A 27,905-nucleotide genomic window follows, 5' to 3' on the forward strand; every position below is an offset into this window, starting at 1 on the left:
TTTCTATCTGCTGGCTGTGAAATAGTGCATACGTCTGAAGTTATTTTTTGAAGGTGTTATAATTAACATTGGTGTGCCCGCCTTTCGCAGCCTTCAAGCATGGGGTTAGACTGATATTGTCACTGTGGTTCTGTTGAGGCATAAGAGAACCACCATCATGCATAGTTAGCACTCAAATTGTCATGGCTCGTCTGTTCAGAAGGAACGCTTCTTTTCTCCCCACCTAGTATGCTCACCTCTATCCTCTCTTCTGAATTTTCCCCACTATCACCAACAGAATAGTGCTGATTGTTGAAATTCTCCTGGGAAATAAATTGTTCATTTGCATCTGTTGTATCGACTCTGTTGCAATCTCATCCACACCATGGAATGCCGCAATTTCAACAGCACTCTTATCGCTCTCCAATGAATGTGGCTCTTTCTTTGAGAAGTCTATACTGCTTAGTATGAGACTTACACTTGAATCAATGCTAACTTGGTACAATAGTCAACACACCAATATTCCGATGAGAATGATCAATCGCCTTCTGTGCATGTACCTATAGGCATCCTGCAGAAAGATTATTTGTACCGTGCATGCAGCATAGACATTACACATTTCATTATACACTGGCAACTCTATAAGTACTTCCTAGTCCATATAGCAACTCAGGCTTGCAGCAAATGGTTTACAATCAGAAGCCAAGCTTTTCTGTGGTTGCTGCTGCCACATCGTTTATTGTTATTTGGTCTTGTTCGTCATTTTTAGTATTTTATGAGCATGCGCAGTGAGCTAGTGAAGCTCGCAACCATTATAGGAAACATGCATGGAAGAAGATACGAATTGTTGTCTTGCACTGAAAATCAGAGTCATGTGAAATTCGCCTCCTCGGCGGCCTGCGGGAGGCTATAACCCCCCCATGTTTTGTCCCTTGCATGTACCTATATAATTACTATTATAGCAACTCATGCAGGCTTGCTATCAAATTAATGACTAAAATGTTAATATACAATCATGTATATGCAGTCAGAAGCCACGCAAGCTTTCCTGTGTGGTGTGAGTTCAGTGTACAACTAATTATGCCTCGAACACTAGTTATGATGGTGGGCCATTACAGTAACTGAATGAAGCCAGCGTGCATGTAATGTCAAATAGTGTGGAGAGAGTGGTGACTGTTTTGTTCTCACTGCCTTATGCCACCGGCCTATATTTTTTTAGGAGCGTCATTATATATGCACCCTTTTTTACTCCTCCATTGTTAGTCACATGGAAACAATAATTCACCGAAAGACTACGATTCATAATCATAACGTAAAACTGGGTAGCACGGATGTGTGCATTATTTGTCCTGTGATGGTGTTTTGGAACACTTTGGTATGTAGTATTGTCTTGATACTGGGCAAAACATACCAGCTATAGTGGAAAACCCACTTACTGAATGCACGAGCACCTCTGATCTTGCCAGTAGCAGAAAATCAATCCACGTAGCCATGAAACCATCAACACCAGACAGTGTACTCACATCACTAGCTCCCTCCTTGAATGGAATGGCCACGTGTTGTAGTGTCATGTTTAAAGACTTTACTCGATTGCCATATTGTTTGGTTGCTAACTGTTTGACCTGATAGGAATCTGTTGCTAAATATAGAGGAATTTTATCAGGAGACTTGTCTGACAAACGTAATGAGCAGTTTAGCGTACTGTACCATGTGTCTTCCTTTCGAAATATCTTCATCTTAAAGATACGTGGATCTATACCTAAATTTTCTTGATATTGAGTTCCATAAAATCCGGTTCGAATATGAACGCCGATATAGGATACATTAAAAATGCTCATGCTTTTCTGAGCTTCGTTCACTTTTCTTAAAACATCTTGTGAGAAACTGAATAAATATCGTATTAATTCACCTTGAAAAGAATGAGGCACTTTGTGCTCTTCTGAAATATTACCAAGTATTTTTACCAATGAAAGTCTGGAGAGGATATTGTGCTCGTCACAACGAAACAGTTGAGTTAGGCCTTTAGTAAAGGGTACACGTAATGCAGTGCTAATTATAATGTGTTGCTGATCATCACTGTTTACATCATTCATAAACTGAACACACTTTTTCATTCCATTAATATTCTTTATAACATGTTTGGCGTTTATAATTTTTTGCTTGAAATTCCATTGAATTTGATTTGGAGCAAGATGACGAAACGTTTTCATACTAATTTCATCCCAGTCCAAAAACAGCACTCTGTTCGATGCTATAGCTAATAGTAGAACTTGCTGTATCTGATAAAACTGGTCCCCGATACCACGACATTGAACAGGATTGTTGCACACGTAACTTAATGTTCTTATGTTTGAATCTCCACTCTTTATTTTTTCTATCTGCTGGCTGTGAAATAGTGCATACGTCTGAAGTGATTTTTTGAAGGTGTTATAATTAACATTGGTGTGCCTACTTTTCGCAGCCTTCAAGCATGGGGTTAGACTGATATTGTCACTGTGGTTCTGTTGAGGCATAAGAGAACCACCATCATAGTTATCACTCAAATTGTCATGGCTCGTCTGTTCAGAAGGAATGCTTCTTTTTCCCCCACCTATAATGCTCACCTCTATCCTCCCTTCTGAATTTTCCCCACTATCTTCTCCACCAACAGAATGGTACTGATTGTTGAAATTCTCTTGTGAAATAAATGGTTCATTTGCATCTGTTGTATCGACTGTCGCAATCTCATCCACACCATGGATTGCCACAATTTCAACAGCACTCTTATCTCTCTCCAGTGAATGCGGCTCTTTCTTTGAGAAGTCTATACTGCTTAGTACAAGACTTACACTTGAATCAATGCTCATAGCATGTCGTAGACTGAACTTGACGTTTGTTCCGATAAGTTGCCTATAACTCGTTACAATAGTCAACACCAGTATTCCGATGAGAACAATGAATCGCCTTCTGTACATGTACCTAGGCATCCTGCAGAGAGATTACTTGTATACCATGCATGCAGCATAGACATTACACATTTCATTACACTGGCAACTCTATACCTAGTCCATAGCAACTCAGGCTTGCAGCAAATGATTGAATGTTTACAATCAGAAGCCAAGCTTTCCTGTGATTGCTGACACGTACACCTTGCCACATAGAACAGCTGAATAAAGGAGGCGGGGCTGCTCATGACTCATGAGAATTTTGATAGCGTGGAGAGTGGTGACTGTTTTGTTCTCGCTGCCTTATGCCACCTGTATTGCATTTTTATCCTTTTTTTAGGAGTGTCATTATATCTACACCCTTTTTTTACTCCTCCATTATTATATTTTGTTAATCACATGGAAACAACGATACTATATACCTATAAAGACTACGATTCATATATAACGTAAACCGGGTATATAGCACGGATGTGTGCATAATTTTGTGAGAAACTGAATAAATATCGTATTAATTCACCTTGAACAAAAGAATGAGGCACTTTGTGCTCTTTTGAAATAATTATTACCAAGTATTTTTACCAATGAAAGTCTGGAGAGGATATTGTGCTCGTCACAACGAAACAGTTGGGTTAGGCCTTTAGTAAAGGGTACATGTAATGCAGTGCTGATTATAATGTGTTGCTGATCATCACTGTTTACATCATTCATAAAACGAACACACTCTTTCCTTCCAATAAGTTTCTTTATAACATGTTTGTCGTTTATAATTTCTTGCTTGAAATTCCATTGAATTCGGTTTGGAGCAAGATGGCGAAACGTTTTCGTACCAATTTCATCCCAGTCCAAAAACAGCACTCTGTTCGATGCTATAGCTAATAGTAGAACTTGCTGTATCCGATAAAACTGATCCCCAATACCATGACATTGAACAGGATTGTTGCACACGTAACTCAATGTTCTTATGTTGGAATCTCCACTCTTCATTTTTTCTATCTGCTGGCTGTGAAACAGTGCATACTTCTGAAGTGATTTTGAAGCTGTTATAATTAACATTGGTGTCCAGGCTGTGCCTGCCTTTCGCAGCCTTCAAGCATGGAGTTAGACGTACTGATATTGTCACTGTGGTTCTTTTGAGGCATGAGAGAACCACCATCATAGTTTGAACTCAAATGTTCTTTGTTTTCATGGCTCGTCTGTTTAAAAGTAACGATTCTTTTTCCCCCACCAAATATGCTCACATCTATCTTCCTTGAATTTTCGCCACTATCTTTTGTAAGTAGATTATCTTCTCCACCAACAGAATGGTGCTGATTGTTGAAATTCTCTTGGGAAATAAATTGTTCATGATCATTTGCTTCTTCTACAGTTCAGTAGATGTGTGTAGATGAATGACTGAACTACAACATATCCAAAAATGTTTCCATGGAAACATAAGGTGGTGGGTTTGTGGTGATTAATAGAACAACAGCAAATTGTTATAGTCTAGGACCTTAGCTGTACAAGATTACTGTTTTATTACTCTAACCGATTACCCACTATAACAATTTGCTGTTGTTCTATTAATCACCACAAACCCACCACCTTATGTTTCCATGGAAACATTTTTGGATATGTTGTAGTTCAGTCATTCATCTATACACGGGTATCAACACCATTTCTTAGAAATGCTCCAATCAAAAGATATATTTACATTTAAGTACAACTACTCACACATTTGTGGTAATCTACTCTCTAGACTAAATGAACTGTAGATCGTCTGTCTCAATCTCATCCACACCAGAAGGCATTTGGATTGCCACACTGTCAACAGTACCCTTATCTCTCTCTGGTAATGTGGTTCTTTCTTTGAAGAGTCTACACTGCTTAGTACGAGACTTAATGCCACACTTGAATCAATACTCATAGCACCTCATAGACTGAACTTAAAGTTTCCAATAAGTTGCCTATAACTCGTTACAATAGTCAACACCAGTATTCCGATGAGAATGATCAATCGCCTTCTGTGCATGTACCTAGGCTGAGTAGGCATCCTACACTGCCGCAAAGATAGTACAGTATGTAGATGTACCATGCAGGCAGTTCATTACACTGGACACTGAAAACTCTTCCTATCTCTAGCAAATGATTGAAAGCCAAGCTTTTCCTGTGGTATTGTCTACGGCAAGCCATAGGTATCTATGGGCAAGCTGACATCTTGGGCTTGGGAATAAATTATAAACAATGCGCGCATGTAGCGCGCATGTGCTGAATAAAGGGGGTGGGGCTGTTCAGAGACCCAGCAGGCAGTGGTCAGCGTACTGTGATTGTTGTGAATGAAGCCAGTGTGCAATGTGGAGAGTAGTGACTGTTTTGTCCTTGTTAGCTATTGCTGCCTTATCAGCAGGTAAGACTAGTACTGTGATTCTGGTTTGGTTTGAGGGTGTAGATCTATAGATATCTAAAAAGTACATCGACTGGCTATAATATCAATTTTCTGCTAGCTATAGTAGATCTATAGAACCATTTTGTCAGAGTCTAGAACATGTAATTAATTGAGCTATTTTTGGTTCATTAAAAGCCAGGCTAAAGCCGAGGGATATACATTTTGAATCGAGACTATATACCTCTGCAGGTTGTCCTGGCACTGTTCAATACCTGTCAGGGAGCAACATTGATAACATCAGAGGTTGCACAATAGTAGAGGGTAGTCTGGTCATTAACCAGATGTCTTTCACTGGGTGAGTCAAGGTGACAGTGTGTGTTTGTGCGTATGTAACTAGATCCTTGAGAGTGAACTACTGGATAGTGTGCAGTGCATAGTTATTATGTACATAATACACAATCCCTTACAGTGATGCTACTGCAATACCAAGCATACCTCCTATTGCACTCGATCAACTGTCCTACCTAGCAACTATCGAACAAATCAGTGGTTACTTATACATTCATGACCTTCACAACATCACCAATCTTCGGTTCCTGCAAAATCTGGAAGTAATTAATGGAACTGAGACCATTGCTCTTATGACTGGGGAATATGCTGTGATAATAGAAAACAATAATTACTTGCAGACACTCGGATTGTCCTCCCTAAAACAAATAAAGAATGGAGGAATTAGGATAGCTACCAACCCTCAGCTTTGTCTGGTTGACACGCTAACACTGGAGAATTTCATGGCAACTAATAGTCCAGTTCGAACCGGAGGACTGGGAACGGACTGCTCAGGTACATAACATACATTACGCTATTATAGTTATCAACACATAATTGTAAGACAGCAGATCGCTCAGGGTGTAGTAATTATTATGAGCCGGACGGTTTCCCAATACAGGAACATTATATAATTACTAGCTACTGATGTCTTATATAGTGTTAAGTCGTATATATAACATAAATTATACAGTACTCTTAACCAACATTAATTTGTCTGAGCATTGATTCTATAATTATAGCTATTATAATACCTCAAAACCGTCCCTCTACATATATATACAGGCTACACATGTCACGAGCAGTGCTCTACAGGGAGAGGCTGTTGGGGCACACTGGCTGACGAGTGTGTCGAGTGTCAGAACTACGACTACTTAGGAACGTGTCTCCAATCATGTGACCTGTGAGTTTTCATAATGTTAATAGCTATGCATGTACAGATTCTATAATAATAGCTACTGGTAGTCATGACTTCTGAGTTATTGTTTACTTTAGCTAAAGGTTTGTGAAATAGCTAGATTAGTGCGATTTGCTAGTCTCTTGGGGGTCCAATTATTAAGTCTATTGCATGCGCCTACAATTGTTTGGTGGTTGAGTGATAACGATATTCATGAGCTGTGAGAGCACCCCTGGGGAGCATGTAATATGAACCTCTGACCATGATAGGCTGTTGATGTGTATAATGTTTTGTATAGGATTTGCTTGGCTTTATGAATGCACCCTCCGCTATTTACTCCATGCAGGAGTGTGTCTTATGCCAACGATTCCACTAATCAGTGTATACCTTTGGCTCTACCAACCACTATTGACGTCTCTACCACCATGTCAACCATAGCCTCCACACCAGCACACCCTGATACTACACACCCTCACACACAAACTACTCAACTTGTTACTCAAGCCACTAACGAATCAACACCAGCAAAAAGCATGCCAACTGACGGTACATTTCCCGAGCACTTGTCCTGGCCCATTATAGTCGGGTCTATTGTCGTGGCAACTATACTGCTCGCTTCACTGATTGCTGTCTGTTACTGCTGTTATCGTTCAAAAAGCTCTAAAAAAAAGTCGTTACCCATGATAACTACAACAACAACATCAGACGTCGAAAGTGACAATACAAGCGATCACTTCAAAATCAGTCTTCGAGATTTGAACTCAAAAAGAATGCGGCAGGATTCCGTTAAATGCCATCCTAGCGATAATCTCTCTACTACACTGGGTACCTCATACGATCCTGGACCTGAAGGTTCTCCAACTTCAATCACAAGACTACTCAAAGACAACCCAGCTTCGAGTGAGGCATGTACACAACAGTACAGTAGAAGGTCATCTCCAGAGACAGAATTTAGACAACGTCAAAGCTTGTCGACGATTCCTGGTACGATGCATGGTGGTATTTACAGCACCCGGACACCCCCCTCACACCCACACAGATTCTCAGCCACACCCCACACACATAGAGGGTCGTTAAGCTCGGTTCAAGGTGGAACAAGCTCAAGATCGAGTGGCGTGCCAAGCCGATCGAGCAACATTACTACAGCTAATAACAGTCAACTTGAACTGAGGACATCAACTATAGAGTGACTAATTAACTCTGCTTAAGAGAATATACTCAGCAAAGTCTAAAGTATACGACCTTGACATTCACCTCTGTATGAATTTCCCTAATACATTTAAGTTACTTTCATGAATATTGCAATTGTCCCAATGAGGTGCAAACACAACAATTTGCTAAAGATCAAGCTAGAGGAAACAATGAACAGGATTAAAATGATTTGATGATGGTAAATTTCGGCAAAACTTCTCTCTATAGATAATAGATAGTTATGTTGATTCTAATTCCAGCAAAGACTTGGACGATCAATGGCTTCACTTTTCCCCAGTCAAGGAGATCTAGGCCACACCCAATCATTGGCATACAGAGCTCGCTCACTTTGTTGGCCAGGCAGTGTTTCTTCATCGCTTGCAGTGAAAAGTTAAGTGTTTCGTATGTTGGCTTGTGGAAGTGACGCTGCTTAGTTACCTATGTGTTGGGGGGGGGGGGGTTAGAATAAAAGAATACTGAGCATACTGTTACGTAATGTAATTGCATGCACTGATATTATGCTCGTGCTTAACTAGACTAGTGAATGCTTCGCCTAATGAAGGGCAACTCACCAAGTAGTAGATAAATCGCCCATGCTTCTTTAACACAGCAACCCCACCGGTCTGCACTCCTGTTGTATAGTGTGTTTTGTGTATATAATTATATATAACCTGTATTCAGGATAGGATGTAATTCTCACACCTTGTGCTTTAAGCTCTGCTACTCCACCAAACTGCGTCTTAAACACTTTAGCCACACCCTTCCCCATGGAAATGTCGGCACTTATACAGTGTGCCAGAGACGAGGAGTTGGGGCATGAGAACAGGTCACCTTGTACCATTGTCAAAGTGGGGTCTGGAGGGGGGGGGGGGGGGGGGGGGTACCAAGCATGTCATGACACTAGATTGTGTCATGCACTAGATCTTATTCATACATTGAGCAGTGAATTTAGTCGCTATGAGTAAATTATAGTTAACTCCTTTATGATTACACAATGGAGGACAAAAGAGGTTTAATACCAGTTGTAGGAGGAGAGTCACCAGTTGAGGTGGGCAGAGGTGGTTCTCCTCCTGACAAGCTTGAGTGCTCAGAGGTACTGGATTGTGATGAGGATCTTCTGGTGGATCTTTTAGCTGGTGTAGCACTCAGAGGACCTGACTGTACTCTCGATTTCCTTGAGCTTGCCATGATCTTTTACACTGGTGCCTTCTCAGCAAAAAGCCAAAAGGGGGCGTGGCTGGTTAGAGTCAAAGGCAAAGATTCTATGTCTCAGCGCACTCCAGTAGTCGGGCGCCGCCGCCCTCTACCGTTGCCCGGAAGGAGGGCGGCGGCGCTCAGCACTACAGAGCTACATGTACTGTACACGTACGTACACGTAGAGATGTCTCAGAGTTATGATGTGATTGTGGTAGGAGCTGGTGTGGTTGGAAGCTCAACTGCCTACAACTTGGTACAGCATGGAGCAGGTAAAGTGCTTCTCTTGGAACAGGTATGAATAGATCCGTATCGGTATTTTGTCCTGCTCCTACAGGATTACAATCTACGTATCTAGTCTAGATGCACTCGACTCAGTCACGAAAAATCTAAGCGACATTCCTATTTCTGACGTCTAGATCTACATATGAATCGCAAACATACACGTCCAATTTTGTGGCTAAGTCTCTGCTATGCTGCCAGTTAAAACGTACACTAAAATTTTGTTACAGTTAGATATCTCTCCCCTCCAGTTCTCATCACTGCACACTCGAGGCAGTTCTCACGGTGGGTCCAGAATCACCAGACGTGCCTACAACAAACCGTTCTACGTGCACATGATGGACGAGGCGTATCGAATGTGGGACCAGATCGAGAGGGAGGGAAAGACAAAGCTATACACGTGTGTGTGTGTGTGTTCTCTTCTCTGTGTGTAGGATTAAAAGTACCATTAATTTTAAGAGGTAATATTTCCTTTCGGACTATTCCCACTCATAGTTTGCTTGATGAATAATAATAATATCTCTCTTACAGTAATACCGGGATCTTAGTGTTTGGGCCCAGAACTAGCCCAGATTTGAAGAAAACCATAGCGAGTCTGCATATTAATGAAGTGGAGCATGAAGTACTGACAGCAGAGGAGGTAACTTGGTTGCTACAGTAGATCTATATACTGTACTTTTCGTGATATATCCATTGAGTTTTTGATATGTGCTTTCTTAATGCTTTTATCCATGCACACGTCTTTTTTCAGTTTCAGTATAATTATGCTTTATACAAAATCTTCTCTCATAGAATCAGCCTTCCAAATTTTCATGTTGACAATGCTTTTCATCCCCTCAGGCCATGTTGCGGTACCCTCACCAGCTGGACCTGCCGTTTGATCACAAATGTGTGTTTGAGAGAGACGGGGGAACTCTACTAGCCACAAAAGCTGTCAGTGTTATTCAGGTAGCACTTGAATGTTTCTATTTGCATGCACAGTATGACCTGTCTATAACAGTGCAAAGGAATAATAGTTGTACTGTGATTAATTTGCCTCTCAGTTCCCCCACGGAGGCTATGTCTGGCCAGCTACTTTTTAGAAACGAGCATCAAACAGTATTTTGCGAGTGCTAATTAAAGTAAGATCGCAATGGTACTTGTATTAACAACGACGATCACGATCTTTTGGTAGACTACATGTAGCATGTTTTGCTCATTCTCAAAATTTGTTACTTGCAAAATAGAAATACGGTATTCTGACAGTTATCGACTCGTAACAATCTTAAGCTCACAAACTGTGTCATGCATACACATCCTACCATTAACGACAATGCTGCTTGAAATAAGCTTGTGTAAGTCGATTACCCTACCCCCTCCCCATCTCTGCAGAGACTGTTCACTGAGGGTGGTGGTGAGCTACTGGACGGACACAGAGTAAAAGAGATAGCCCCTGGGCCCATTGTCAGAGTAACCACTAACAATGGAGACTTCACAACCAGGAGACTTGTGGTCACTGCCGGGCCTTGGGCTCCTACCATTATGGCTCAGCTTGGAGTGAAGCTGCCATTCAAGTTCAGTGTGAGTGCGTATTAGTGGATATTGTGTATAGAAGGTGTTCAGGGATGTCTGGCATGCTTACGTTTGTTTAGAAGGTGGCTAATTCGCTACACAATTGAGACAGTATTTGTCCGTCCATCTAATTTGATTTGGGAGTATTTTGTATAGATCTTAATTTACATATGTACAAGCTAAAAGCAGCTACATGTGGGTGTAGTGCAGTACTTCTTTTGAATTGAATCTACTTATGTACTGCAGATAAGAAGGGCGGAGGTGTTCTACTGGAGAGTGGAGCATCCGGAGCTCTACTCTGCCGATACCTTCCCATCCGTCATACTGTACGATGACACGCACCACCCGTTCTACGCCATGCCCATCTGTGAATATCCTGGTCTGGTCAAGGTGAACTGTCAATGAATTATATGTATGGGATTTCACTAATTCTTAGCTCTTCATTAAACCTCTGGAAAGCATTTGAGTTTTCATATAAGGTGCTTCTACGTCAGCATTCTTGCAGCCAAATGAATCGACCTAGCAAATGTTTCGAAGCCCATTTTTCCAAAAATACGTAGGTATCTATCTCAGTAAATGTGCTGATATCTATAATGCATGAGTTTTAATGGTGTCCAACAGTCCATGTTGTGATTTAGAAGCCCTAAGGCACATGTAGTACCCTCGCTACGCTCGATATACTAAATAAAGCAAGGCCTTAATTTGGGGTTCTAACCCATAGACACCTCTAAGAGTATACATACCAGTACATGTACATCATACAGTTTAATTATCTATTACTCTCATCCCATGCAGATCTGTCCATATGCCACCGTGTGTGTGGATCCTGACAGTAGGGACGAGCAAATCTCTCCTAGGGTCGAGGACATTCAGCCGTATGTTGCCAAGTACTTTAAGGGCGTGTCTACAACTCCTAGTATCTATGAAGCCTGCATCATTACAGTAAGTATTTTAAATAATTATAGTAGGTGTGCCGGTATTGTATGGAGGGCACAATTTTTTTTTTATATGGAGTGTGGCCAATTTAGAAAGTGTCATAATAGAGGGTCCTGAATTTATAATTATGGTTTTTCTTGCGGGCCAAATTCTATTTTGAGGTTCTTCTGGAGTGACGATCTATGAATTGCAGGACACTGATGTCTACTTGCGAGACTAATTCTTGTTACTTGAGCCAGTATGACTACGTGTGCATGCACTAGTACCTTGTGTTGTCCTATTAAGCGTTTTCTTGTTCACAGAAAACACCAGACGAGCATCCTATTATTGACAGACACCCCGGGCACTCCAACATAGTGTTTGGGGCTGGCTTCTCAGGTCAGTAGTTTGCATCACTCCATGCACATAATTATGCATGCCTTTAAAAAGCTATTAGTAACTTTGCAAATAAGGGTGCATTTTTAATACATGTATGTATGTATGTACAATAGACTCTCGCTATTCCGGCTCTCTGAAGTACGGCCACCTATATATACGGCCATTTGGTTTGGCACGGATTGCTAGCTAGATGTTTACTGCACAAAACCCGCCCTGAAATGCAGCCACTCGCTATTCCGTATACTGGCCAGTGCATGCACTAATCTAAGACTAAGATCTCTTCCTTGCAGGTCATGGGTTCAAGCTGTCCCCAGTGATGGGCAAGCTGCTGTGCGAGCTAGCTATGGACCTCCCACCATCTCACGACCTCACACCGTTCAGACTGGACCGGTTCAACAAACACTCGTCAAAACTGTGACCTGAATAAACATGCACTTGTAATCACCAGAACACATGATATTTATAATCATTTATACTCAGTGTACATGATTTTATACTCTGTGTATTGAGTAGACTCAGTTATAATTTTTATAGTACTCATGTAGGCATGCAAATAATAATTAATGAGTATACGAACATAATAATTATTAATGAATTATTTCGATCAGCATTGCATGTACTACGGTATACAGTTAGTACGATAATGATTTATAATTATACGTGATGATAAATAAAGTATTGCAATGTATCAGTAAGAGCCTCTAGTGAATTCAGCCCAATAACTTATGAAAATTAATGTTTACTTTCTTGATTATTGTTGTTGCAATGAGCAGTACACTAGTACCTGTAGTGGGGAAAACGCAATTGAGAGTCATACAGTATAATCTACGTCGATCTACTGCATGTATACAGTACAGGTCACACTGTAACAAAGGACAACTATAATAATTATTATAATGGAATATTGCATAATTCGGCTGGGACAGTCAAATTATTATTATGGGCATCATTTCCACAAGCACATACATGTATATAAGTTAACATAACATGAAACTGTTGTCAACACATACAGTACAAAGTGGTCACCCTCTACAATACAGCCATGTTAATGGGCTCATATATTGCAACATGTGCGAGTATATAGGCCACCTCTTTATTACAGCTACTGTTGGTCTTCCAAGAGTGACTGCTATATACGTACACAAGCTAGTTCACAGCACAGTAAAACACAGATTATAACTTACTTATAGTAGTACGGTTTGTACGGTCCGCTCTTGGGCACCCCCAAATACTTGGCTTGGTCTTCCGAGAGATCGGTGAGGTGGGCGTCAAATGAGGGAAGGTGGATGCTCGCTACGTACTCATCTGTGAGGGTGTGTGATGTGTGGAGGAGTGTATGCACAACCATTCATCACTGATTGAAGAAAACAACAATGTCATATTACATACGCACAAAAGCACATACGTACATGCAAGAGTATATGATAGAGAGAGAGTATCGAACGTAGGCATACTGTACATCAGATGTATGCGGAGAGTAACGTGACTTCCTGTATCTGTCACAAGCTTGGAATTTGCACACTGACCAATCCAAAAGTGGGTGATGTAATCTACTTTCTTGATAGATTACATCACCCACACTTGGATTGGCCAGTGTGCAAATTCCAAGCTTGTGACAGATACAGGAAGTCACGTTACTCTCCGCATACATCTGATGTACAGTATGCCTACGTTCGATACTTTCTTCTCTATCATATACTCTTGGTACATGTAAAGCACAAGAATTGTCCAAGCACAGACCAATTTTACTACACTACAATGTAGTGTATTCAACCAACAAATGCAAATGTTGAGTACCAGACACTCACCCATTTTCTTGGGTAGTAGGTACACCTCGTTCTTGTAAAGGCCTTTGGGGGCTTTGTGCAGCTCTATCAGAGCCAGAGCCTGAGGACAAACACATTGAACCAGCCAGCCAATAATACACACATGTAGTTACTTGTCTAGTGTGCACAATGCAAACTAAAGGCTTCACTAACAACTTATGAGACATCATAGAACTGAAATGAATAAACAGAAGTTTGCTCGATTCCTTCCCCTTACTTGTGTGGCAGACGTTACGGAGACCACTAGAGAAGGCACCCTAGAGCAACTCTGGTTCAATAAATGGCCCTGAATAAGCGAAGACACAACAGAGTATGAAAGGTCAAACAGTGTACGAAAGGTCAAACAGTGTACACATACGTACATGGGTATGTATACATAAAAAGTGACACCATTATTAATTTTTAGTGAGTTACAGAAAAGCTACACCATACTCAGTATCAGCACTGAAATGCACTATATACATGACACTAAGACACTGATATGCCATTAATTAATAAACAGCAAGCTCTCACATCGGCCAACAAGACGACCCTCTTCCCGTTGGGCCAGACTAGGTGAGTGACATTACGTCGGATCTTCTCCCTCTTGAGCTCGTGGAGGGAGCTGATGTCAATCTCCTGATTTGAGTGGCCCATGTTACACACTATGCAGCCACTCTTCAGACGATCCATCTGCTTGCGACCAACCACGTGTTTGCTGCCTGTATGGGGGAAGGGGATTATAATGATCGACCCTATATTAATAGTGGCAAGACAATTCTGTGGGGAATAGTCAGTTGCTCCACCATTTTTCAGACAAAATTAATTATGAAGCTAACAAAAGAGCGGTGCATGGTGTCAGTTGGGCGGGCAATAAATTAAGGCAACTGAGCTACATGTATATACACAGATGTATGTAATAATTTAAAGCTAGAAAACGTGCTCTTATATACTCATTGTTTGAACCTACAATAGTTACCTTTATAAACAGCTTAGAGCTGTGTGTGCACATGTACCTGTGGCTGTGATGAGGATGTCCACTTGAGGGAGAATGTCGTCCAGTCTCACCACACGAAGACCATCCATACTAAACACAAACATTCAGTCCATTTATGACCATACCATACACAAGATAATAAATTTCTTCCCCTCTCCTCCCCCAAGACTCACCATGCCTGGAGAGCACAGATGGGGTCCACTTCAGTTACGTAACAGATGGCCCCCAGACCTCTCAGAGCAGAAGAACAGCCCTTCCCAACCTACATCAATATACATTACATCAAGATACAGAGACACAATTGTCAACACACGAAGGTACACACTAAAGGCAGATTCGAAGATAGAATTAAAATTGATCAACTGTAGTACCTTAATTTATTGGACAGCAAAAAATAATTTTCTGGGTATATTTATAGCGCACCCTGAGATGTATGGAATAATTAGAACAGGCATGCAGCTGCACACCTGTTCTAAGTAAGTTCAATAGTATTGTGTGCGACTAAACAGTTACACACTATAGCTATGCTACACGTAATCCTCGAGCTATTTAACTGCAGAACTCTTGCTAGCTACATTTTTTCAAGGTATAGTCCGTAAAATAAAGCACCAGAGTGTCCGCTGTATTAGAACAACAAAAATTGACCAGAAAAGTGTCAAGGATATTTAGAGTTGTCCGATAAATTACTAATAATGACAAATGTCATAGATACTGTATATATACGTACTAGAACAAGTACATGTAGTTCATTGCCTAGCCAATGCCCACAGTTAGATATGCACTCACCTCACCATAGCCACACACACAGACCGTCTTGCCACTGATCATGATATCCGTGGTCCTCTTGAGACTGCATTCATTCAGGGCAACGTTATTAATAGATGGACTAACAATTACATACGTGTATGACTGTACATGTACAATGAGCCAGTGTATGGAAGAAAGCGCAGATTGCATTATGCTGCATACATGCACTGGTCTTAATATACATGTAACATGCACTGGTCTTAATATACATGTAACATGCACTGGTCTTAATATACATGTAACATGTACAGGTCTTGATATACATGTACACGTACATGTAGGTCTATAGGTATCAATTCAAAGGGCACTTTCTTACCTGTCGATGATGGACTCCCGACAGCTGTATAAATTGTCAAAGCGTGTCTGGGGGAAAGACAACTTAATATCTACTGTACGTACATGTACGTACATGTACATGTGTGTGATACTGAGTATCAATGGACAAGTTTCACTAATACCATGCAAACAGGTTGATACCAAATGCACCCTTCCTCCCCACCTTGACAACCGAGTCGTGGACGTTGATGGCCGGCATTGGGAGGTGGTCCTCTTTGGAGAGTTGGTAGAGTCTGTGTATGCCAGTGATGCTCTCCTCCACCACTCCACGTACGTACTTAGCCGTGCCTGGGGGAGTGGGCGGGGCACGTTAGTGTACTTATAATTACTATCAGTATGAAGTACGTGGCAAAAATGACACTCTAGACTTACATGACTGCACGTGTGCACTAAAGAAAATCGTGGTAGAAAAGGGTAGTTAGTGCATGTTCAAGTTGCTACTAGTACATGTACATGTCATCTTGCCACAACTAATTGTGCAGTACATGCCCGAGCAGGCACAACAATTATTGTGCTTCATTACAAATACATGTAGAACAAAACTGAATCTACTGTTGCTGTACATGTACCTGGGAACTTGTTGAGTAGTCGATGTGTAGCGTCTCCGCCATCGTCCAGGATCATGTTGGGTTGCCAGCCCTCGGCAGACAGTGCCTGATCTATGCACCACCAGAAGTCACTGTCACTCTGACCTCGCCACGCAAAGATCGGGTAGCCTGGGGGGAGTGCGTGTAAAGGTACATTGTATTTAGTTTGAATAATGTAAACACAATGTAGAGATATGGCAGTATAGTCCATAGCACACGCACTAAGAGCTATGGTACTTACATCATCCTTTTTGAAACTCTTAGAATTACATGTACACGCATAATTATTATTGACCACACTATGTGTACGCATGTACGTACCAGCCTCGGCGAGGGCAGCTGCCACTTCGTTCTGTGTCGAGTGGACGTTACAGGAGCACCACCTCACTTCAGCACCACACTCCTTCAGCGTCTCAATCAACACCTAAGGGGAGGGTCAAAGGGGGTACTTGGCTTAGTGAATTACAAGCTACATGACTGGCAACACTGAACAATGAATTAGACCGGTTTGGCTAGATAGCTTGAGATTGCATGGAGATACCTCGATCTCAGGTAAATTTATACAATGTACCAACAGCTATTATACTGTAAAACATACAAATACACAGCCATGGATGTATATACACCATAGACCTGATCGATCACAATCTACTGTACACTTGTCAAATTGAACTAGAAAATTCACACAGCATAATTGACTGGTTAGTAGTGTACACTCACGGCGGACTTAGCAGTGACGTGAGTGCAGCCCACAATCCTGGCTCTTTTGAGAGGCTTGTCTCCGGTTGTACACGTCTTCTTCCTCAGCAACTTCAGACCAGGCATCTCTGAGGGCGGTGTTTATAAGTACTGTCTACTTTATTGTAAACCAAACTCTCAACCAGTAGGTTGTTATGATTCTAAGGATTGGTCCGGTATAACTTTTGGGAAAAAACAAACTGCACTTCTAGTATCACTACAGTAACTAAATGTCCAAACTACTGTACATACGGTCACTACACACGTAAAGGTCTTTGAAAAAGAAAGCTTATCACAATACATGTATTACGTGTATACGATGTACATGTGTGATGACTGACAGTACAGATACATGTGTGATGACTGACAGTACAGATACATGTGTGATGACTGACAGTACAGATACATGTGTGATGACTGACAGTACAGATACATGTGTGATGACTGACAGTACAGATACATGTGTGATGACTGACAGCACAGATACATGTGTGATGACTGACAGTACAGATACATGTGTGATGACTGACAGTACAGATACATGTAACCAATTTAGTGGACCTCCCACGATGCTTTGACTACCCCCACCTTGCAATGCCAGCTCAATTTCCTTCCTCCCAATGTGAGCTGCCTTCATGGACTTGACCCTGAAGTCCTTGAATCCAGACGAGTTACACAACACCTGTTCTCTGGGAGACCTCTCTTCCTCGTCCGAGGACCCCTCCTCATCAGAGTAGTCACCTGTGGTGTGTGTGTTGAAGGGTTTGTGCGTGTGTGTGTGTGTGTGCGTGTGTGCGTGTTGAAGGGTTTTTGTGTGTGTTTAGGGGGGGGGGGGGAGGGTCAATACAGTAAGTAAGTACATATGTATACTGCAGCATTATGGCTGACTCTACGTGTTTGATACCGGTACTGTACAAGGATGTGTGTAGTACATTGTGTAGTACATTGTCTGAACAATCCCATCTGTCTACATGTAGCTACACACTGTACGTGGGTTACACACTCTCCACCCACTCACTTCCTGAGCTATCCTCCTCAATGGAGGCTGATGATGAGAAAGAGGTTGAGTAGCGACGCTTACTAAGAGAACCAGAGCGTGGACGGACATTGCGACTGGGACTCTGTACAGGAGGAAGGAGGGGTGGGAGGGGTGAGATACTGAGAAACTGTCACTGTAGTGATGTGCAACCAGTAGTCTAACATTGTATGATGAGATCACTCTAAAGGAACATATAGTGTATAAAGAAAATGTACATTACGATACCTATAATTATGTATACAATGTATTTCCTACACAAAACTCACCCATCCACACACACACACACACACATGTACATGTACCTCTGATCCGACAGGCTTCCTGGCAGCCTTCATGGAAGTGGCTCCCGTGGGACTGAGAGGAGAGAGCTGGTCCAGCTCAGGCCGGTTCACTGGGACAGGAATGGAGGGAATCGAACTGTTCCTGTGACCACCCCTAAGAGGAGGGGGAGAGGATAATCGTTAGGTGACCACCCCTAAGAGGGAGGGGGGAGAGGATAATCGTTAGGTGACCACCCCTAAGAGGGAGGGGGGGAGAGAGGATAATCGTTAGGTGACCACCCCTAAGAGGGGGGGGGGGAGAGGATAATCGTTAGGTGACCACCCCTAAGAGGGAGGGGGGAGAGGATAATCGTTAGGTGTACATGAACGTGCATTTACAGTTTTTCATTTGATACAGCGACTAATAAACTTAGTCACAGGGCCAATACGAATGATTCCCTATCACAGATCAGTTCCAATCAGTTACAAAAAAATTGAACCTCAATCAATGGACCATGATGGGTACATACATTGTAACCTAGCTGCTCTTGTTCCTCACCTTCCTGAGGCACTCGACTGTGAGGTGACTGAGGCTATAGAGTTGTTTCTAGAGATAGACGAAGGCCCATTGGTCGATGAGATGGAGTTGTTCCTCGAGACAGGCTGTAAACACATATTATTATATCATATGAGCAATGTAAGCACTGTACGTAGCTACATAATTATGTACATGTACGAACTTGTACGGTATAGCCATTAGAGCCACTATCAGGGTTTCATCCAGGATTTTAAGTTTGAGGAGAAGTTTGAAAAGAAACTGCGCGCGCCAGCGCGAAAAATTTGAGGCCACCCACTTCCGGTCACCACACCCCCTATAATTATTGTTTGTTGTTGGTGCCTATTAGCGATGTGCTCCTGGCAATGTGCATTGACAGACAGGCAACTCCGTATAACTTGGTATGCTGGTTTGAAATTGTGGACCGTATCGACTATAGAAGACTATAGAAATCACAAAAAGCAATGAATAGATTTGTGGTAATACTATAGGTGATGACCAAGCATCCTCTAGCAAAGCTACATGTAGCAAAAGACAGTGTCTGGTTATAGTACCCCTCCTCTCTCTCTCTCCCTCTCCCTCTCTCTCTCTCCCTCTCTCCCTCTCCCTCTCCCTCTCCCTCCCTCTCTCTCTCTCCCCCCTCCCTCCCCCTATTTTCCCCTCTCTTTTGGGGGGGAAGCTTCCCCCCGCCCCCCCCCCCCCACTAGATGAAACCCTGACTATTGGTTTGCTTGTCAAAGGAGGGAGTGTACATAATTTATGCATGTGCATAATTGTACCAGAGGAGGTTGGTTTGCAAATAATTAGATAAACTAGAGCACCAAAGTGCTAACCCTCGGCTGTTTTTAATGGAAGATCTACAGGTGTATAGCAACCAAAGAGGGTGTTATACAATAAATGTTGGCTATAAGCAGTAAGTAATAGGAGCTATAATTCTAGCTTTCTACTTTAGTGACCCTGTTCCATTGTTCCTGGTACACTTCAGCTGTAAATTTCATTTCAAATTTCACTTCAGCTGTAAATACATACCTCGAATAAAGGCCAGGTGTATAGCTAACTAGCCATGCAGCCAATGTGTAATTTCAAGCTTCTTAGCTTTAACACCAAAATCTGCCACTATAATTATAAAACTAACTTGTTGTGTGAAGGCCTTGCTGTAAAACGCAGCGCCATGGAGGTGTCTGAGTAGACCCATTGTCACAAACAAACAAACAAACGAACTACTATACCCGTGGCCGCCCACACACGCTCCAGGTAATTAGTGATCTAAGTGCAGTATCGCAAAGTCAGCATAATTATCTTTTGCACATAATCTTGTATATCATGATTGTACAGGTGCATTGTTACAGTGCTGACTGGTACTGTAGTCTATAAAATGGGCCCCATGACACTGCAGGTGCATAGTCACACTAGAACAGGGTCCATTGTAGCCTCGATCCCAGGCCGCACTTCCCACTAGGGAAGTGGGCCTGGTATCGACTGCTTGCGCATGCGCTAATATCCCCCCGGTATCTGGGGGCTTTGGATAACATCGTTTATGCTCAGTAAAACTATGACATCACAACGAAAGGAAGTGGATTGAAGGAAGTAGATAGAAAGTTCGATTGAAGGTTTCTAGCCCATCGGATAGCATTCTCTGATAGCTACCCTTAGCCTGCTATGTTAACAAAAGACCACAGCCTGCAACAGTGTGGATGACGATCGTCTGAAAGGAGTGACGGCTGATAAGAGCCTATGTAGACAGGCCACGCCCATTTAACACTAACTTTGGTGAAAGTCTACTATACTACTGCTACTGATTCTATCAGAAGAAAATAGCAGTACAACAACCTACACAGCTCTGTCTCTAGCTAGCTAGCTATATAGCTCTGTGTATGACTTTTAGGATATTTTCTCTGATGTATCCAGTATTATAGGAATATTTACGGGGAAAAAATCCAATAATTTGGCGCATGCGCAAGCAGTCGATAGCAGGCCTTCTTTCAAAGGCCGGTGAAGGAGGCTAGGTCTATTGGTACACAATATAGTCACCACACAGAACACCCAGGTACAAAGGACAAAGGATGCCAGCTTGACTAAACAGGTATCACAGTACAATGGAGAGTGCATGTACTCACTTGATAGGGTTCAGTGTAACTAGTGGCAGTTGAGAGCTGAGGGATGTGGTCAACTTGCATGGTGCCACTTTTGGAGTGCTCAGTTGGGGCACTTTTAGACTGAGGGGGGGAGGGCGTTATAAATATAATAGCTTGTCTATAGAGTGGTCATAGACCAACAGTGACCGTTAATAAAGAGGTGACCTGCTAACACAGCATAACACATAACATGTACATGCACGTAGTTAGGGGCTCTTATAATGCAGTGACTGCATGCTGACACAGTGACACTGCTGATAGGGTGATCTAAGTACTCTACATACATACAATGTGTATAGCTACCTCACATGATTTCCTATAGCATGTGACACTTCCTGGTCTTATGGCTACAATGTACTAGATAGATAGTTGACATAGCGATTCATTAGGTTTATCTTAGAAACCGAAGGCCTTAAAGGACATCCGTCAAAAACAACACATATCAGCCAAGCCACTGTCCAAGTGTACATGTACCAAGAAATGCATTAGTGGAGAGACACCCGTCAAAAGCACCACATATCAGCCAAGCCACTGTCCAAGTGTACATGTACCAAATTAATGGAGAGACAATAATCTCTTTTAATATCCGTACCTATAGAAAACAAACGTTCATGGCCACACCACTCACTGATTTGGGTATGGGTAAACTGATTTTTTTTACTGGGGCCTGTTTTTGGGGCTGCGCAGGTGATGAACCAGCAGATTTTGACTTTTGCTCTAGCCCCGAATCCGAGAGTGTCCCACTGGCCTCAGTAACGTGGGAACGCTTGGAGAAGAAGTGGATGGGACTTACAATACGACCACCCATGGAAGCACTGCGACCTGTGTGTGTGTGTGTGTGTGTGTGTGTGTGTGTGTGTGTGTGTGTGTGTGTGTGTGTGTGTGGTGTGTGGTGTGTGTGTGTGTTGTGTGTGTGTGTGTGTGTGTGTGTGTGTGTGTGTGTGTGTGTGTGTGTGTGTGTGTGTGTGTGTGTGTGTGTGTTGCGTGTGTGTGTGTGTGTCTGTGTGTGTGTGTGTGTGTGTGTGTGTGTGTGTGTGTGTGTGTGTGTGTGTGTGTGTGTGTGTGTGTGTGTGTGTGTGTGTGTGTGTGTGTGTGTGTGTGTGTGTGTGTGTGTGTGTGTGTGTGTGTGTGTGTGTGTGTGTGTGTGTGTGTGTGTGTGTGTGTGTGTGTTGCGTGTCTGTGTCTGTGTGTGTGTGTGTGTGTGTGTGTGTGTGTGTGTGTGTGTGTGTGTGTGTGTGTGTGTGTGTGTGTGTGTGTGTGTGTTGCGTGTCTGTGTGTCTGTGTCTGTGTGTGTGTGTGTGTGTGTCTGTGTGTGTGTGTGTGTGTTAATGAATGAATGTGTGTTCAGTAAACCTTAGTAGTTATAGTTAGTTAGCAGTTATAGTTATTAAGTGTGTCTATATAGTGGCTGCTGTCTATTGTGGTCACCCACAGCAACCCCCCCAAAGCTTTTTGTGGCTAGGCGCCTTCACTGATGACAAATCTGAAAAACGAAGAGACACCTTCATACAATGAACAGAACAAATCCACACTGATGACAAAATGTTTACCATTTAGATCAAAGGGATTCCTAACATCAATTTGACAACATTGAAAGCACCGTGTGTGTTGATGCCTCGGTGGATGTGGCAAAGCTTCATAACATAAAACTACTGTACGTAGCTATTACTAATACACACATGATATATGATGACATTAATCTTGCTCCATGCACGCATAATCACGAGGAAACTCGAAGAGTGCTAAAAAGGATGCTTAAATGTACCAAATCTAAAATTAGTGGCTGCAGCATCAGCAGAGCCTTGCAGTTCTCTTCTTACTCTTGCAGCTACATGTGTACCAATAGCTAGCGTTCTAGTGCAGAGCTAACTACTAAGTAGAGTAGCAACACTCCATGGACGAGTATTGCTACGCACTGTTCTAAAAAGGCATTCTAAGTAGGCATAACTCACATTATTTTACAAATCCACAAATTAAAATCCAAGAAAACGTGACTAGAAGCCTACAGAGGCGCTTATAACTTCATTGATCCTAGAGCTGTAGCAGTCTACACCGACAGACGTCTATTTTATACCTCGCTTGCGTATGCACACACCGTGGCATCATTACCACCAAAAGACCTGATCCTAATCAACGGATATGGTGTACCGTATAGCGTGTAATTTTTGTGGGGCAAAATATTCGTGGTTTTCGTGGTTGGAGGTCTGACCACAAATATTTTACCCACGAATGAAGCGACCTTGCCTACCTTTACCTGCAGTGCAAGCAGCAACCACGAAAATATTACCCACGAAATGTCTCAATATTGCTGAACCCACGAATATTTTGTCCCCCGAAAATTACCCGCTATACGGTACCTGCTTTAGATTTGGGTAGGTGTAGGTTGAGACTGAAGTGATGAGAGCCCTCCCCGTTGGAGGAGCGACCATTGCCATCTTTAGAGGACATACTCTGTGTGTGTGGGGGGGGGGTTACGTGTGTGTGGTGTGTGGTGTGTGGGTAGAGGGCTTCAATGTTTAATACCACAGTACGTATTAAGCTGCAAACGGTGGACCATTTGTACAGCTGTCTCAACATACACACACCGTATTAAATGGGGAGACTTCTCTAATAACTGAAATATCTCTGATTTATAGTCCTTAACATATTAAATACTCATACAAATGGAGAGTCGTGCTGTCGATACGTGAAATACATACACTCTGGGCCATGTTATATAAAATTGTAGCTAGCAGACCTACTACATGTAGATACACCTAATGTACATGGACTCCACACCTTATTTTTCTGTAGTTCAAGAGCAGTTAGTCTAAGGTTAGACAGATAGTTCTTTTACACCAAGCATGAGTGACACAGCACTTGCACTCTCTACTCCACGTTCTGCTCGGACCACTTGACTCCAAGGCAAAAAAGGGCGTGGCCTCAAGTCTTAAATTTGTCACTAGACAGATTTTTCTCTAATGGAACGGCAGGATTGAGAATTTTCCCTCTTTGCATGTGTTATTAATGACCATAGATATATATAAGAAGGGTATGATTTGACAGATCACATGCACTGAAAGTAGATTTTCTGTATATGGTTGGAAGTATCAAATTGTTTACTTGATGCATGAGATCATGCACTGAGTTGTCTCGATAAATTGTAGCTGGCATGCATGGAAGAGATTGTGGCACACTTTAAACCGTAGTTCTTGATATTCGAGTGGCCTGATGAGATTCCAAATAATGATCTACAAGACATGTTTTGGTTGATCTATGAGTTTACCTAAATATGTTTATTACTATACAGCTGGTTTGTCCGGCCTTTCACTTCTATAGATCAGCTGGTCTGTCCTCGCTTACCCGAACAAGTTGCAGTAAATACTTGAAGGTACTGACTGTAGTTCAACGCATTTATATAGTTGTATCATGTAAAACCACAGTGCTGCTGACTGTGGAGTGGGCAAGAACATTTATACTTCTAGCTATACAAAAGGAAATACCTGGGTATCATAATTATAATGTAAGCGAAATATTTTACTGTCTATTTCTACTTTGGGAGGATAGGTTACTGTTGGAGATCAGTGACATGACTCGAATGGTGAGTGTGTCATATCATATACTAATATCCGCGGCCTCAGCTACTTTCAGTGAGGATGTATCTTGCCATTCACTATAATAATGAACACCACTCAGTAATTACGAGTTGTCGATACAGTGGACATGCAATCCTATATAGTGATATCACTGATCTGGACACTCTTGACAGTTCAAGCATCATCATGCGTAGAGCACCACCCCATGGCTAGTGACAAGTGTAGTCTCGTGATAGCGGGGTAAAAATGGATATCATGAGACTAAGTGACGCGTGTACTTGTATATAATACTACAGCACAACTCACAGTATAAACCAAACTTAACATACAATCCCTATAGATTAATTTTAGCATGCAAAATCTATTTGATAATGATAATAACAGCATAAACATCGATCTACATTCAGCAATTAGAATGTATGGTGTTGTTTTCTGGCATATTGCTGTGGTATGTACAATTAATCTTATTCATTGCATTGTTGTGCTCGTTAGTTATGACGGATGCAATACCACTAAACAGTAGACCTACACTTCACTATAAAAAGGCGGACAGAACCTCATCAAGTATCGCTTCTGGCCTTTTGGCTAAGATCAAGTAGAAATAACTGTTCTTCGAAGTGTAAAAGCTTCGACGGGGCTATTGCCCCACGCTTTTACTTCAATTTTTGCAAAATGGGTTGTGGACCGAAGCTTGCTTCACCCTTCCCGCGGGTTGCCCTAGTATTGCACTACTTCTAGGTGCGGCCCATCCCCTCGTGGGGACACAATCATTCAAACAAAAAAATTTTGGTTTCTGTACAGAACAACATCCTACAGCCCCCCATACAGCATGCACAGTTTCAAGTTGTTTCTTCGTTTGTTCAAGAAAATAAGCTAAGAGGCCATATTAACTTCTCCAACAAGATGGCTAAGCTTCCACGGGTCTATGGGCGTGCACTCCTGGTGTGACATTTTTTCCAAGCAAAGCTAATAAAGGACCGGAAGTGGGCGTGGGGACGAGGCTAGTTGTGTGCATAGAGTTTTATGAAATTAATTATGTAGGAGCACCAAATAAGTATTAGTTATTGCCCAGCACGAGTACAATATATGGCATGTTGCACGAGGGCGCCTGCAATAACTATTATTTGTCAAGCTTTTCCCGTACTGAATAGAAGAAATGTGTTTTTAGTGTATTCATGAATTCCATAGTAGGTTTTGTTCCCACAACTAATGGGAGGTAGCAGCCTATAAAAGGGTGGGAGGGTGATGCATTTAAGTCTGCAATCTATGGCACTGGATTGCTTTGATCTGCCCACTCATAGGGCAACAAGTGTGAAATGAAACTAAGCAAATGTTTGCTGTGATTTCCGTAAGGGTTGTTTATTTCTTCCTTATTATAATTATGTGCACTAGATCCACAAGTTTCACAGAAAGTTACGTTGATAATGGATGAAGTCAATACAAACAGAAATGATGCATACAATCATGTAGGTATTCGTAATGTGGAGGATGAGATTATTTATGAGACAGTAGAAACTGATCTAGATCTAGTATCGCTATACATAGTATCCCTCCAAAAGAATGAAGAAGATCTCAATCCAGCAGCAGGCGAAGAAGTGCCAGTAAAGCTTAAGGTATAATTATAAAGACGAAAGTGCGAGTGAATTGTTATGCTGTTGTTGCCATCTTAGCTCTAGTGATGGCTATCCTTTCTCTGATAGTGGCTTTGGTAGGAGTGAGCTATGTTCCAATAGAGGTGAAAAATCAACAAGGTCAACTGAGCAGTTCCAGTCAGGAGGTGAAATTCCAAATCAACAACTTGAAGCAGCAAATTCAAATATCGAATGAGCAATGTAAAAGTCAGATTAGCATGCCCAACTAAACTATGTTAACTACATTACAAGCTCAACTAAACGACTCAAGCCAACAGATTGAAATGCTGCAACTCCAGAACATTTCTGAGCAAACGATTATACTATTCCAAGATGTCCGAGAAACTGTTAATGAGCTACATCCAGCTAGCTCTTGCAGTGACATTCCTCAATATAGATCTAAACCATCTGGAGAATACTGGATTGTGACTGACAGTACTAGCTCTCCTGTTAAAGTCTTCTGTAACATGGACTGGAACAGCTGTAGCTGCAACACTGCAGGAGGATGGATGAGAGTATCCAACCTCGACATGACTGACCCTAACCAAAACTGCCCTGATGGATTTAGACTGGTGAACAGGACAACACCACCACTGCGTACTTGTGGCAGACCTGGACCAGCAGGATGTGTGTCTATACTACCTATCCAACTTATGGGTTGGAGTACTCTCGAGTTTGTGGGAGAGTGATTGGCTACCAAGATAAGACTCCAGATGCTTTTGATCCATATTACCACAATAGACCTATTGACGATGCTTACGTTGATGGTGTGAGCCTATAACTCATGGACAATCACCTCGTCAGCACATCTGGACATTTGCTAGTGCAATCGATGAAATTTGCTCAACTCACAATGTATGTCCTTGCACACGTCCCGACTACCCCTACACTGGAGTTTTACCTCCCTTCATCGGTCAAGACTACTTTTGTGAAACTGGAAACCGGCAACTCTTTAGTCTCATATCTTCTTCCCTGATGATCCACTCTGGGACGGTCAGGGATGTGGGAGTACCAGCACTTGCTGCGAGTTCAACAATCCACCGTGGTTCTGCAGGCAACTCCCTCAGCCGACTGCAGACGATGTTGAGTTGAGACTTTGTGCTGATTTAGTTGATGATGAAGATATGCCTCTTGAAATGGTTGAGATCTATGTGCAGTGAATTATAGTACTACATTCATCAGTTTATGTAATACAATCAGTTTATTGTTTGTTATTGGTTTCTCTGGGCCGAATTGTCCGGAATAAACCATGCATGCATGGGCTAATACTGAAGTGCGTGTTTTTTTTCTAAGTCACGCCTGCAAGTTTATTTGATGATCCATATAATATACATGTATAAGTTGTGCCGGGTTGGGAAGAAGTAAGCATTTCATCGCAGGTACTGCTAAGTTCATACTGCATGCATGTATACCA

The 27,905-nt window shown here is 42.1% G+C and overlaps 5 protein-coding genes, 1 non-coding gene and 1 pseudogene across 7 annotated transcripts; 4 read left to right on the forward strand and 3 right to left on the reverse strand.

Moving 5' to 3' along the window:
• Positions 1-1,077: 1,077 nt before the first annotated feature.
• LOC135346276 (uncharacterized) lies at positions 1,078-3,204 on the reverse strand. Its single transcript, XM_064543846.1, has one exon. It carries the CDS (start codon positions 2,943-2,945, stop codon positions 1,320-1,322), a length of 1,626 nt encoding a protein of 541 aa, XP_064399916.1. The 5' UTR covers positions 2,946-3,204; the 3' UTR covers positions 1,078-1,319.
• Positions 3,205-5,168: 1,964 nt separating this feature from the next.
• LOC135346277 (receptor tyrosine-protein kinase erbB-4-like) lies at positions 5,169-7,790 on the forward strand. The gene is made up of 5 exons (XM_064543847.1): positions 5,169-5,289; positions 5,518-5,623; positions 5,738-6,111; positions 6,382-6,499; positions 6,840-7,790. Exons 1-5 carry the CDS (start codon positions 5,235-5,237, stop codon positions 7,681-7,683), a joined length of 1,497 nt encoding a protein of 498 aa, XP_064399917.1. The 5' UTR covers positions 5,169-5,234; the 3' UTR covers positions 7,684-7,790.
• Positions 7,778-8,872, reverse strand: LOC135346278 (ADP-ribose glycohydrolase OARD1-like). The gene is made up of 4 exons (XM_064543848.1): positions 8,704-8,872; positions 8,387-8,539; positions 8,257-8,315; positions 7,778-8,122 (listed from the first exon to the last, which is right to left on the reverse strand). Exons 1-4 carry the CDS (start codon positions 8,870-8,872, stop codon positions 7,907-7,909), a joined length of 597 nt encoding a protein of 198 aa, XP_064399918.1. The 3' UTR covers positions 7,778-7,906.
• A 181-nt stretch (positions 8,873-9,053) lies between these two features.
• On the forward strand, positions 9,054-12,561 carry LOC135346280 (peroxisomal sarcosine oxidase-like). Of its 2 annotated transcripts, none has more exons than XM_064543852.1 (9): positions 9,054-9,150; positions 9,412-9,560; positions 9,692-9,800; positions 10,001-10,108; positions 10,532-10,720; positions 10,958-11,101; positions 11,507-11,653; positions 11,950-12,025; positions 12,316-12,561. In XM_064543852.1, exons 1-9 carry the CDS (start codon positions 9,142-9,144, stop codon positions 12,441-12,443), a joined length of 1,059 nt encoding a protein of 352 aa, XP_064399922.1. In that variant the 5' UTR covers positions 9,054-9,141; the 3' UTR covers positions 12,444-12,561. The 2 variants fall into 2 exon arrangements, with proteins under 2 accessions (XP_064399922.1, XP_064399921.1); XM_064543851.1 differs by having other exon boundaries at positions 9,060-9,173.
• A 34-nt stretch (positions 12,562-12,595) lies between these two features.
• On the reverse strand, positions 12,596-24,202 carry LOC135346279 (S-adenosylhomocysteine hydrolase-like protein 1). Its single transcript, XM_064543849.1, has 21 exons — positions 24,064-24,202; positions 23,643-23,736; positions 21,914-22,107; positions 21,268-21,366; positions 19,154-19,257; positions 18,637-18,769; positions 18,314-18,416; positions 17,884-18,036; positions 17,278-17,384; positions 16,879-16,981; positions 16,540-16,686; positions 16,134-16,258; positions 15,951-15,997; positions 15,614-15,677; positions 15,001-15,089; positions 14,847-14,917; positions 14,365-14,552; positions 14,069-14,137; positions 13,834-13,912; positions 13,210-13,330; positions 12,596-12,809 (listed from the first exon to the last, which is right to left on the reverse strand). The coding sequence occupies exons 2-21, from the start codon at positions 23,731-23,733 to the stop codon at positions 12,803-12,805; spliced, it is 2,094 nt and encodes a 697-aa protein (XP_064399919.1). The 5' UTR covers positions 23,734-23,736; positions 24,064-24,202; the 3' UTR covers positions 12,596-12,802.
• A 1,224-nt stretch (positions 24,203-25,426) lies between these two features.
• LOC135347162 (U2 spliceosomal RNA) lies at positions 25,427-25,614 on the forward strand. The gene has a single exon (XR_010398297.1). It is a non-coding gene; the product is annotated as a U2 spliceosomal RNA (small nuclear RNA).
• A 606-nt stretch (positions 25,615-26,220) lies between these two features.
• Positions 26,221-27,651, forward strand: LOC135345995 (uncharacterized; annotated as a pseudogene).
• The last annotated feature ends 254 nt before the right edge of the window (positions 27,652-27,905 follow it).

The sequence above is a fragment of the Halichondria panicea genome, chromosome 13, assembly GCF_963675165.1.
Source record: "Halichondria panicea chromosome 13, odHalPani1.1, whole genome shotgun sequence".
In the NCBI taxonomy this organism is placed as follows: Eukaryota; Metazoa; Porifera; class Demospongiae; order Suberitida; family Halichondriidae; genus Halichondria; species Halichondria panicea.

Bases quoted from the DNA above. Each gene is read 5' to 3' on its own strand.
- LOC135346278 (XM_064543848.1), bottom strand. From the start codon at position 8,872: ATGGCAAGCTCAAGGAAATCGAGAGTACAGTCAGGTCCTCTGAGTGCT. The intron at 8,540-8,703 runs GTATTAAACCTC...CCCCCCCTCCAG, and splicing joins TGACTCTCCTCCTACAACTG to ACCCCACTTTGACAATGGTA. The intron at 8,316-8,386 runs GTGTGAGAATTA...ACTATACAACAG, and splicing joins AGCAGAGCTTAAAGCACAAG to GAGTGCAGACCGGTGGGGTT.
- LOC135346276 (XM_064543846.1), bottom strand. From the start codon at position 2,945: ATGCCTAGGTACATGTACAGAAGGCGATTCATTGTTCTCATCGGAATA.
- LOC135346277 (XM_064543847.1), top strand. From the start codon at position 5,235: ATGTGGAGAGTAGTGACTGTTTTGTCCTTGTTAGCTATTGCTGCCTTA. The intron at 5,290-5,517 runs GTAAGACTAGTA...ATACCTCTGCAG, and splicing joins TATTGCTGCCTTATCAGCAG to GTTGTCCTGGCACTGTTCAA. The intron at 5,624-5,737 runs GTGAGTCAAGGT...AATCCCTTACAG, and splicing joins AACCAGATGTCTTTCACTGG to TGATGCTACTGCAATACCAA.
- LOC135346279 (XM_064543849.1), bottom strand. From the start codon at position 23,733: ATGTCCTCTAAAGATGGCAATGGTCGCTCCTCCAACGGGGAGGGCTCT. The intron at 16,687-16,878 runs GTACGTACATGC...CACTCCCCCCAG, and splicing joins AGCTGCCCTCGCCGAGGCTG to GCTACCCGATCTTTGCGTGG. The intron at 14,553-14,846 runs GTACATGTGCAC...TCCCCCATACAG, and splicing joins CATCCTCATCACAGCCACAG to GCAGCAAACACGTGGTTGGT.
- LOC135346280 (XM_064543851.1), top strand. From the start codon at position 9,066: ATGTCTCAGAGTTATGATGTGATTGTGGTAGGAGCTGGTGTGGTTGGA. The intron at 9,561-9,691 runs GTGTGTGTGTGT...TCTCTCTTACAG, and splicing joins GGAAAGACAAAGCTATACAC to TAATACCGGGATCTTAGTGT. The intron at 9,801-10,000 runs GTAACTTGGTTG...TCATCCCCTCAG, and splicing joins AAGTACTGACAGCAGAGGAG to GCCATGTTGCGGTACCCTCA.